The 12,887-nt window shown below is 38.2% G+C and overlaps 1 protein-coding gene across 1 annotated transcript in view; it reads left to right on the forward strand.

Moving 5' to 3' along the window:
• LOC101899996 (muscle calcium channel subunit alpha-1) overlaps positions 1-12,527 on the forward strand; it is a 1,479,766-nt gene extending 1,467,239 nt beyond the window's left edge. The window contains exons 25-26 of the mRNA XM_059124866.1: positions 4,945-5,069; positions 12,124-12,527. Of these exons, the coding sequence (XP_058980849.1) occupies positions 4,945-5,002 (58 nt within the window). The 3' untranslated portion in view covers positions 5,003-5,069; positions 12,124-12,527. The remainder of the gene's footprint in view (positions 1-4,944; positions 5,070-12,123) is intronic.
• Positions 12,528-12,887: the final 360 nt, after the last annotated feature.

Consider the following 12,887-nt stretch of genomic DNA (forward strand, 5'->3'; position numbering starts at 1 on the left):
AAGTTTATTTTTTGATATTGACGTAATGTATGTCTTTTCGTATAATATATCACTTAAATTAAAGCTAAATAAGTTAATTTTTTTGCAATAAAAATATAGTTTTCTATTTGAAAGTTAATTTTAGTAGTTTACTTTCGCGCCCAAAAGGACAAGAAAAACTCTTCATCTCATCATAAGTCCTTCGACCCGGATATAATTATTTCCGGTTAACATTTGGTTCAATAATGGGGAAAAAAACCCTTGATGAATCGGATCCACATACTCCTTTACAAAATGCCGTCGGAAATAATGCAATTCGCCCCAAACAGTTGCATCGTGACAATAACAATTGGAAGTAAAATTATTCTTCCATTCATTTAAAGAAAACCAAAAATAAAGTAAAAATCTTGGACGAGGCACAGTTGCAGATGGATCATAGATCTGTTTTTGAAGAGGCTTATTTCAATATGAAGTCAAAAATTCTTGAGAAGATGTCGAATGTTAAATTAAATGGAACAGTCGCATCAATGAGCAGCAAACGAATTATGTTATCATCTGGGCACCAACCAACGCGTCCAACTCTGCCTACATTCCAACGGCGAAAGTTTAGCGGAGAATACACTGACTGGACAGGTTTTTACAACATGTTCTGTCAATCAGTTCATCGTTCATGAACGTATAACATAAACAAATTAAAATGAAGTAAATTATATGAACACATGGGGATTCCATTGAATGTTTTCTTATTTTAATCCAAATGTCTTCCACATCAATGTTTTATTTGCCTAATAAAAAATATGAAACTGGAATTTTCCGAGTATGCAGTTTAGGTGTTTTCCGGCACAGATAGCTTGAAATTGTTTAGAAACGAGTGCGATAAAATGTAGTAACATGGAACAATGAAGACAAAGTAGGGAAAAACAAGTAAAAAACATTAATATAAATAGGCAGGTACCGTTATATGGGGGCTATACCAAAAAGTATTCGACCTATTGCATGACCGCGCCACAGCAACCTGGTACTAGCACGAATTTCAGATGGCGTAGAAGGAGGTGTTTTCGCAGACCTTAGTTTCTGCAAAAGTTCGGTTATTTCCGATAAACATTCAATGAAGTTTTCTCTGGTGGACTGATATTTTTCATCAGCAGAAGCAATTCCGTCTGAGGTAGTACCCTCAACGGTTATCAGATAATCGAGATACTTTTCGTAAGTATCCTTGAACTTGTACCACAAGTCCTGAAGTTCGGTGTTTCGAATTTCTAAAATGAAAACCGTGTGAGTTTCTGCCTTACTCAATTTGAAAGCAGCGGCAAATTTAACAACATTATCGGATGCCCGAATAAATTGAATTAGTGGAGTGACCGACATGGTTTCAGAATTCGATTTCAACAAATACTATGAAAATATTCAAATAAAGTGAAGCAAATGACGCAAAGTCTTATTAAAAACACCCAAATAAAGGTATAAGCGAAGAAAGCTTCAAAAGAAAAGGCGAAATATTTGAAAAATCCCAAAGGAAAACTAATTCGACGGAGAAAAGATTGAAAAACTCCCAAAAAGTTACCAAAGAAGCAGAAAATATCAATTTTTTTCTCGCAAATGAGCACAATGAAATGTACATATAATATGCCGGATGTAGGGTGACAAAATATTAAAAAAATCGAAAAATACTTTTTTATTAAATACTATCAAAAACAAATTAAAAACTATTTTTCAAAATTTTATTTTTTAGAATTCACAATTTTTCTACTTGAACCCACTGTGCAGTGGTGAATAACGAATGCCGCACAAAGAAGAATAAAACACAAGCAGTGTTTGATGGTTGAACGGTGACGGGGGTGGGTTAAATACCACACTACGAGCTGACCGACGACAATGGTCGCAACGGGTATCGCACAAAAGAAAATAAAACACAAGCAGCGTCAGCAGAGTGCTCAGTGTGTGTGGGTAAGCAACTGCCCCGCTACGAACTAACCAACGACGACGAACCAACAGTGAGAGTTGGAGAAATAAATACGTTGTTGTTATAGTTGTTGGTTAGTAGACTGACGCTAGAAAAAGGCGCTTGGAATTTGGAGTATTATTGTTGTTGCAATTACACGACAAACAGACCAACGAAAATGTCCAAACAGTGTGTGTTGGAGCGAGGTACGGGGGGATTAAGCAAGTGTTGGTATGTTTGTATGTTAATTAGAAAAAACGGCACTTGCAATGTGGTGATTTTATTCTCGTTTAGAATAATACCCAATTGGTGAGATGTAAAAGAGATCACTCGACAATGCAGAAATGTGTGGAGAATATTGCAATAACCGAAAACAAAATTATGCACACTACTGCGGCAGGTTATTTTATAAACAAAAAAAAATATATATATATTTTTGAATAAATGTGAATTATTAAATACAAATTAACCGGAAAATTCGATTATTTCGCGAGAAAATGGAAAATAATGCGAAGAAGACTCGATTTAAAGGAATATTTAATAGATTTTTCAGCAAAATAAAATTGTTGTGTACTGTAAATTTAAAGAAACCGCGACTAAGGGTAAAACAAAGGCGACCAGTACCGCGAAGCAAACAAAAACTAACACTTTTTCACTTGTTTTTCAAAAAATAAAGCACTATAAGCTCACAAAACAAAATTCACTGAACTTACGTACCTTTGATGATGATGATGAATAGGATGATGTTGATGCGGTGGTGCGATTAATAAGAGGTGATGTATGTTTTGGAGTTGATTCCTTTGCAAAAAGATAACAAAAAAACAGCAATTAATATCCAGGCAAATTTTTCAACTTGGCAAATCCGGCTCGATGCGACCAAATTGTTTATGTAGAGTAATGGGGGAAAAGAAACAATAAGAAAAATAAAACAAATAGGTTTAATTTATTTTCTCAGTAAGTCTGCTGATTTATTGAACTGCTTTTGGTGTGTTTTTTCGACAATAAGGTTACCTCTTTTCAATATGGTGTGTTGGCGACTGTGGCCGTGATGGGTATTGCTTCAAAGACTAAAGACAAGTGAACGCAGAGGTTGGTGATCGCAGAGGATCCCATGTCTGTCTACTAATACAACTACAACTACTTCCAATGAGAGCATGTGCAAAAAGGTGAGGTTACCGACAACAACCAATACCCAGCGACGATCCGCTCACTACGGTCTCCGCCAGGTGAGTTGTAGAGGAGATGCCTGTGCGCCAATCAGCATGCGTGATTGATGGAGCAAGGGAAGTTGAGGGGCAAAGTATCTAACTTATACAGTACCCATTAGGAACTTCCGGTACGAAATGTGAAACGATACCGAATATCGGGGTACCTTTATATGGGGGCTATACGAAGACGTGGACCTGCACAGACAATTTTCTCTTAGGATGTAGTACAAATTAGGACCTTCCAGTACTAAATTTGAAACGATTCCGGTGAATAATGTTGCAGAAATCTTAAAAATACCGAATATCTGGAGGTACAGTTATATGGGGCTATATGACGACTTGGACTTGCATACAAACATTTTTGTCATAGGCTGTGGTACCCATTGCGATATAAATACGAAATTTTAAATAATTCCGGTGAATGACGTCGCTAAAATCATGAAAATACCGAATTTCGGGAGGTACCTTTATATGGAGGCTATACGAAAACGTGGATCGAACTTAACCTGCCTACTGGTAAACTACGCATGTATCTAAAATGATAGAATTTTATCTCAATTCGTTCGAAAGATAGCGTGATTACAACAGACAGACAAACGGACATAGCTAGGTCATCTTACGCTGATGCAGAATATACATATGTACTTTGTAGGGTTTATTATGAAAAATGTAAAAATACAACTATCGTGTCGTTAATTTGTTCAGTGATGTTTTACAAAGCTTCGCTTATCGCTTTCCACGCCGTCTAGTTTTGCCAATATTATTTTGCCGTCGGCAATAGAAAAAAAAACATAGAAAACAAAAACAAACAATTTAAAAAGCAATAAGTTCGGCCGGGTCGAACATTGAATACCTTCCACCATTTGGAATTAATTTGGAAATTTTCAAAAAATTAAATCTTAAAAAAATTCTGTTAAACTTTTAGTAATACCGAATATAGCCGTTAAATTGGGGTCTATACGTCGTGGACCTATATAGGCATTGTTTGTCATAAGTCATTACAATATTCAAATTCTAAGCTTGAAATAAACGGTGAATAATGTAGCTAAAATCGTCAAAATATCGTATATAGGGAGGTACCGTTATATTCAGGCTATACGAAGACGTGTACCTGCCCAGACAATTTTCTGTCATATGCTGTAGCATATTGTGCAGTAGCTTATTGTACCAAAAATCATCAAAATACCGAATATTGGAAGGTACCGTTATATGGGAGCTGTACGAAGGCGTGGACCTGTACAAACAAATTTATGATATAGACATAGCTAGATCATATTACGCTGATCCAGAATATATGTACTTTGTAGGGTTTAATATGAATATTTCGAGAAATTATAAACAAAATGACAATGTTAATATACCCTCCATAGAATGGTAGATGGTATAAAAATGTAAAACAATCGTCTCGTTAATTTCTTCAGTGATGTTTTACAATGCTTCGCTCACCCCGTTCCACACCGTTCACTTTTGCCAATATTGTTTTGCCGTCGGCAATCGAAAAAAAGCATAGAAAACAAAAACTAAAATAATTGTGAAACAATCTCTCTTTGCTGTAAGTTTTTTCCATTTTCTTTACTTTAATAAACTTCACTTCTTTCGTAACCGGCAAACACAGTCGTTGTTCCTGGTAAGAGAAGGTTCCGAACCAAATGAATTTAGTTCAACAAAATTCAATCCCTTGTTTTTAATTCAATATCCTAAAACCGTTTGTTTTATTTTCTTTCTTTATTTTCAAAACCACCGAGTGGAGAATCTTTCCTGACTGCGAAAGATTGTCCAGAATCACAACAAACCTAACCATCCAAGCAATTTCAGAAAATCCAAGAGAATTTGGCATTTTCATTTGGTCCATTCGTACCGGATTTTTGGATAGCTGTTGTGTGCGATTTTCAACAATAAAGATATTTCATTTGTTTACTTCATAACTACCAATAAACAAGGTAAGTCTGTGCTTTTTTTCAAGTGAACAATAGTGCATTTTTTTTTAATAGCCGTTGCCGACGGCAAACGATTTTTTGTTTTTCAAATGCACAGTGTCTTATTTACGAAGTGTAAATTTTTTGTAATTTACTTATTCAGAGAACACTGCGTTTCTAAATCAGTTCAGTTCAGTTTAAGGAAAACTTGCGAGATATTTAATTAATTTTATTATGCTTTTCATTATTATTCTTATATTCTTATAAGATTCTTTTTCTACCCTTTTTATGTATATCTCTATCATAAAGTGTAAGAATACATAATTTATTTATATGTTTTCCTTATTTATTCTTTTCATTTTCTTTTTCCATTTTACCGCGAGAACATTAGTACTTACTCCTTTAATACATTTTGTTGGTGTGTTGTCTTTTTATTTTTTAGATCTTTGTAGTTTCATCTAAAATTAGTTGTTGTTGTTAGAGATTTATTTGCAATAGTCTCTTTACCAACATAAATACCCATGCACCCTACAGTCGTTTCTTTTATATATATATATATATATATATATATATATATATATATATATATATATATATATATATATATATATATATATATATATATATATATATATATATATATATATATATATATATATATATATATATATATATATATATATATATATATATATTTAACTAGAGTCTGTTGTGGATCTTGTTCCTGTACATTTATAGTTCGTTCCGTCAATGCTAGGTGGCGCTGCACACACCTACTTTTTCGAGATTTCTTCAAATATTTCTGGAGGTTTTCGGACGTTTTGACTCTGCCTGCTTTTTCTTCGTTTGTGCTTATTCGTAGTTCATACTGCTACCGCTATTTTTTCCAAGCATTGCTGAGTTTTCTTTGTTCTTTCTTTGGTGGTTAGAGACTGCATATTTTTCCGACACTCTATTTACATATAGTGTTATCCATTGCCGTTAGGGGTCGCTGTGCCGACAAGAGAACGCATAAAAAACCAACACCTTTCAAAGAATTATCCCAATTTTATTCGTTAGTGTTTGTACATAGAATATTCTACTACTAACAGAGACCCAAATCATCCAAGAACACACAGGGGAAAACTTATTTTTTATTTTCCCTCCCGAATTAATATAATTGCCCTCGTGTAGTGGAAACACGTTCGTACTCATCTTCGTTTAACAAGAGTTGTCCACCATTTTCTGGAACTTAGTTTCTATTTTTACTGATTTTTGCTAAACAAAATCAAGCTTCTTTGAATTTTACTTACCGATCATGTCTTTAGAAGCCTTTATTCGTCAAGCTGATCGTCTGGTCACTTTTAATGCCGATATTGTCGGTTGTAATGTTCTCTTGACGTCTGCCCAGCTCCTAAAGATACATATTACTGAAACTAAGTCCTTATGGTCAGAAATCAAGTCTGCTTATGACCAATTTATGTCCGATCGAGCAAACGAAGAACAGAATGTGGAGGATGAGGAAGAAGAAGATGCAGAATCTGCTTCAGAGCTCGAGACTTTTCAAGCCAAATATAAAAGCGCCTATGTCACCTATTGCGAGAGCTTAGTCCGCCACAGTTGTCTGAGGATCTTCAGAGTCAGACAGTTGCCAAAGAGCCGTGTGGTTCTCCACCGAATCCGTTGCCACAGAGTCCCAATTCGGGTGTGCGTCACGATCACAGTTTGATTTATTCTTTTAATCTCCCTCCATGTGACACCGACGTTTTCAATGGGGATTAAAAGTCATGGCCGACTTTCCGAGATATGTTTACGGCCGTGTACATCAAAAATTCTAGGCTTAGTCCAGTTGAGCGACTGTTCCATTTAATTCAGAAAACTAAAGGCGAAGCCAGAGATATAGTTCAGCGGTCACCCTTGACAAATCAAGGTTTTCAACTCGCTTGGAAAAACTTGTGTGATCGTTTCGAAAATAAGCGAATTCTTATTAATGGGCAATTAAAGGCGCTATTCAATCTTCCTGCTACTAAATTCGAGTCTTCGAGTGCAATTAAGTCGTTGCAACGCGACGTAAGTTCCTGTATCGCCGCGTTATCTCTCTACGATATCGACGTTAGAAGTTGGGACCCAATATTCGTGTTTCTGTGTTCGAACCGACTTCCAGACTCAACGCTAACGCTCTGGGAACAAGGTTTAGCTGATAAGACTGCCATTCCAAAGTGGGCTGACCTTGATTCTTTTCTTACTAATCGATATCGCACTCTTGAGTCCGTTTCCGAGATACGCAATTCTCCGAAGTCTGATGATCATAAACCTAAATCCGGTCCAACCTCCAGAAGTTCGAAGTTCAACTCTTTTCAGACCAAGATCACGGCCCTGAAATGCCCATTATATCCAAATTCCGTTCATATCATTCGAAAATGACCCACATTCATAGCTTCGAGTGTCAGAGGCGGCACAACACCATGCTTCATGATCATCCACCAAGTAATCCACCCACTAGCTCTGCCGCTTTGAGTCCAAACTCCATTCCATTCTCTCCTAACTCTATACAGTCCTCTAGTTCTGGCGGTGGGGTAATCCAAACATGCTTCACTTCAAGTTCTCGGGCTGTTTTGCTGGGGACTGCTTTGGTGAATGTGGTGCATTTAGGAATAGCGTATCACGCTCGTATACTACTGGATTCCGGTTCTCAAGGAACATTCGTATCTGAGCGTTTTTTCAACAGAATGAAGCTCCCTTATAAGCGTACAAACGTTCAGATTTCTGGTCTCAACAATTCGGAAGCTGCCTCCGTTCGGAAGATATGTTCTGTTGTTTTGTCCTCCCGATTTGACGATTCAGTTCAACTTTCCGTGCAGGCATTCGTTATTCCGCAGTTGTCTGGGAATCTTCCTTCCCAAAATCTACCATCCTCTCAATTCTCTCGGCTTCCTCCAATTAAACTGGCTGACCTAAATTTCTTCAAAAGTTCGAACATCGACATCCTGATAGGCGGTGACTTCCTTCCTAACATCATGCGTGCTGGAGTAATGCGAGATATTTGCGAGTCCTTAATGGGACAAGAAACCATCTTTGGATGGGTCCTTACTGGCCCGGCTCCGAAGCCCTCTCCAGCAGCCACTATAATTTAAAATTTTTGTGAAATCTCTGTAGATGAAGCGCTTCGTCGGTTCTGGGAGGTTGAGAACCTTTATAGGAAAAAGTTTCCTTCGAACTCCGATAAATATTGTGTGGAGCTTTATGCTTCTACTACAAAGAGAAACGAATTTGGTCGATATGTTGTACGTCTTCCTTTCAAACGAGATTTTCCAGAGAAATTGGGACTTGGTCAATCCCGTTCGAGAGCCGTAACCCAATTTGTTCGCAATGAGAGCCGCTTATTACGACATTCAGACTATAAAGTGGAGTATGATAAGGTACTCAAGGAGTACGTTCAGTTGAAACACATGCTTCCAGTTCAGCCTCCATGTTTAAATAGTAATTCATTTCATTATTATTTACCCCATCACGCTGTCATTAAACCAGAGAGCTCGACCACTAGGGTTCGGGTGGTTTTTAATGCCTCTTCCGATACGTCCAATGGTCGCAGCCTTAACGACGTTTTGCACGCTGGTCCGGTGCTGCAATCTGACTTGACCACTTTACTTCTCAAATGGCGTCTCTTCCGATACGTATTCAATGCGGACATCGAGAAAATGTACCGCCAGATTCTTGTTCATCCAGACCATACTCCATTTCAACGGATTATATTCTGCAGCACCCAGGTGAGACCATTCATGATTTCGAGTTACAAACTGTCACTTTGGTGTCAACTGTGCTCCGTACTTGGCTATTAGCACTTTTCACCAACTTGCTGACGATGTTCAAGATTTATATCCGACTACAAGCAAGCCCATTCGCGGTTTCATGTACGTCGATGATGTACTTTTCGGCGCTCACTCAGTGCCTCTCGCAATCAAATCTACAACACCATTTCCCTCCACATGTTCATACACAAAAAGGGAGATTCTCTCTCAGATCTCCAAACTATTCGATCCTGCTGGCTTTCACCCTGTATAGTTGTGACAAAGGTTTTAATGCAAAAAATATGGTCCAAAGGCACTGGTTGGGATGAAGTTATTAATTCCTCCACTTTGTCCGAGTGGAAAGCGTTCCAATCTAATAATTCCATTCTTGATAGCGTTCGAATTCCGAGGTGCGTTCGAATTCCGAGGTACGTCCGTATTCACTCACCTGGTGTATTCTAAGACAAGAGTTGCTCCAGTGAAAACGTTATCCATTCCAAGATTAGAACTGTGTGGGGCTGATCTTCTGGCAGACATGATCGATAACTTACTTCCTACCCTCAATATCTCTAAATACCCCTTGTTCTGCTGGACAGACTCCACTATAGTTCTTTCTTGGCTCTCCAAACCTCCAGGCCATTGGCAAACATTTGTGGCCAACAGAATTTCTAATATCATTCAAGTAGTGGATTCTTCGAGGTCTCATCATGTTCCCTCTGAAACCAACCCAGCCGATTTGGCAAGTCGTGGTGTCAAGACATTGTTAATAATGAGCTCTGGTGGTACGGGCCGTTGTGGCTTCGGGAGACTTCCGATCAATGGCCGAAGTTTATTCATCCGATAGAGACAGACGTGGAGCGAAAGTCTGTTCGTGTTCATGTTTCATATGTTAATGCATCGGAGGATCTTTTGGGAGGCATCTCATCGTACCCGCGAGCGCTTAGGGTGTTATCCTACGTGTATCGATTCTTCCGTTCTTCTTTTCCAAGAAGTTCTCAACCTCTCTTCAATCAAGACATAATCGGAGGTCGAAACATTCTTGTTAAATGGTATCAAAAGTTCTGCTACTCAGAGGAGTACAAATCACTGTACTTTCAGAAACCGCTCTCTTCATCTAGCCCTCTTCTGAGTTTGAATCCGTTCATGGACCCTGAGGGACTGATCCGTTCTTGCGGACGGTTAGATTCATCTCCCGGCATTCCCTTTGATGAAAGGCGACCGGTCATTCTTCCTTACAATTGCAACTTCACAAGGTTCTATGTTAAATTTGCTCATCAGATCACAATTCATGGCGGTAATCAACTGGTTCTTCGTGTGATAAGATCCCAATATTGGATCCCTAAGGTTAAAAACACGATAAAGGCAGTAATTAAGAACTGTAAAACTTGTGTTCTCTACAAGAAACATTGTCAGAAGCAGATAATGGCTGCTCTTCCTCCCGAGCGAACGGTCCTTTCTCGTCCATTTTGCTGCACAGGTCTTGATTTTGCTGAGCCATTTGACGTGAAGAGCTATTGCGGGCGTGGTTGTCGTGTCACCAAAGGTTATGTGTGCGTGTTCGTATGCTTTTCTACAAAGGCAATTCATTTAGAGCCTTCGTCCGATCTTTCGACTCCTACCTTCCTAGCAGCTTTCCATCGATTCGTTTCTCGTAGAGGGTGCCCGTCTTATTTATATTCAGACAATGGTACGACCTTTATAGGGGCATCCAAAGTTCTTGCTAGAGAGTTCTTTCCAGCATCGCGTTTGGCTGTGGTCTCGCAATATTCTCTTCAGAATGTGAATTGGCATTTTATTCCCCCGGGTGCTCCTCATATGGGGGGCCTTTGGGAGGCCGGGTCAAAAGCTTCAAAACCCACTTCCGAAAGGTTGCCGGCTCATCCAACTTTACTTTCGAGGAATTCTCGACACTTCTGTCCAGAATTGAGGCGTGCTTGAATTCGCGCCCTCTTTCTCCGATTTCAAGCGAGCCTTCTGATTTCGCAGCTCTGACTCCGGGTCATTTCCTGATCGGTACTCCAATTCTCGTTCCTGTCGATCCACATATAGGTGACACTCCTGTGTCCTTGCTGAATAGGTGGCAACGTCTTAAAGCCATCCATCAGAGTTTTTGTTCTCGTTGGAAGACTGAATACCTATGAGAGCTCCAAAAGCGTACGAAGTGGAGAACTGCAGAAAAGAATATTGAGGAGAACACACTGGTCGCTATTCACAACGAAAATCTTCCCCCTAATTATTGGCGGCTTGGTAGAGTCACAAAGACGTATCTTGGTTCTGATCGACGTGTACGAGTTGCGGATGTGGTGACTCAGAAGGGTATCCTCACTCGTCCTATTACCAAGCTCGTAGTTCTTCCCTTTGAAACCTAAGTTCTATATTAAATTTACCTTTTTCTATGTTTCCTTCTATCTATCTCCATTTGTCTTCTAGAACAATGCCCAAGTCATCGCAATCCAGCAAACCGAGTAAAGCACGAGCCAATTCAAAGCCTCTCCGGAAACACCGTTTCATCTGTCGTCTTTGCCAGCGTCCTCATCCATTAGGATTGTGCAGACAATTTTTAGACATGTCCATGGAGGAGCGCATGGACGCTGTTCGGAGGCATAAATATTGAGTGAACCGTTTAGCTCACGGTCACTCGCATGGTACATGTTTCTGCGATCGCGGCTGCCACCACTGCCATAAGTTCCACCACACCCTTTTGCATGTAAACCCCAAGCTCCGAGATCAACTACTGCCAAGAAGTTCTTCGTCCCGTTCTGAATCGCGGTCAGTTTCTCCACAGCCGCCTTTTTCAAAGGCAACACTTTATCGCGCCATTGAATCCAATTGGGGTAGATCTTTATCCGAGGATTATATCGGAGGGCGTTTATTCACGCAGTTCCTTGCCCACTGCTCAGAGCACCATACTCGGTTGGGCGATCTATGGCTCTTGTACGAACTAAGTGTCGTCATTTTATTTATTATAAGCCTTTCTCCATGAATTTCATTAATAAATGAAGAAACATATGCACTACTGTTTTTCTCCGCCCAAAGCACAAACTTTACCTTTTTTCACCAAGTATATTATCCAGTGGCTGTGGATGGAGCGTTTACACTTTCCAGAGAGATCGACGTTTAAGGGGACTATCCCGTACAGCCAGTACTGTCACAATCCTATTACAGATATATTTGAATTTATTATTATTATTATTATTATTATTATTATTATTATTATTATTATTATTATTATTATTATTATTATTATTTTTTTTTATTTATTTATTTTTTTTTTTTGTAAACAACTTATATTATTATTTCTATTTCTTTAGTTGCAGTTACTGCAAGCGAGCCGGTAATGTTAATGCCAAGATTAACTGTGCTGGTCACCCTATTTACGACTTCCAATTTCCGAAAGATTGTCCAGCATCACAACAAACCTAACCATCCAAGCAATTTCAGAAAATACAAGAGAATTTCAGAAAATACAAGAATTATTAGACAGAGAGAAATTAGACAAGAAAAGACTAATGATTGAGAGCCTTAGAATAAAACAACATATTGACAACACGATGAACCTAAAAGAGGATACTGAAAACATAAGTCCGTGCTATGGAGTTGCAATAAAGCAAAAAACTGTCATATTTATTTTTAAGAAGTGTAGTTTATTATATTATGTAAAATCGTCTTAAAAAATTAAACTGTAAATTTATCATATTTTGTGACTTAATATGAAATTAGTTGTACACTTTTTGATTTACTTAAATAGATGAATTTCCCCAGGAGAAGTCGCTAATAAAATCGAGAATAAAATACAAAATAAAATAATTTTGTTTTAATTTGTATATGAAACCAGAGGTAAAAAAACTTAAATATTTAACCACTAAAATAAAAACATTATGATATGTTATTTAGAATACCATTCCGTTTTTATTAAAATGGAAAATAACCCACAGAGTGAAACATAAATTGGTTAGAAATTGTGGCAGAAACCTTTAAAATACCGAAAACCGGGACGTACCGTTATATGGAGTCTCTATCAAATAGTTGACCTGAATCGAACATTTTTGCAAGGAAAGAATAGACCTACCGAGAA

Source organism: Musca domestica, unplaced genomic scaffold (genome assembly GCF_030504385.1).
Source record: "Musca domestica strain aabys unplaced genomic scaffold, Musca_domestica.polishedcontigs.V.1.1 30, whole genome shotgun sequence".
Lineage (NCBI taxonomy): Eukaryota > Metazoa > Arthropoda > Insecta > Diptera > Muscidae > Musca > Musca domestica.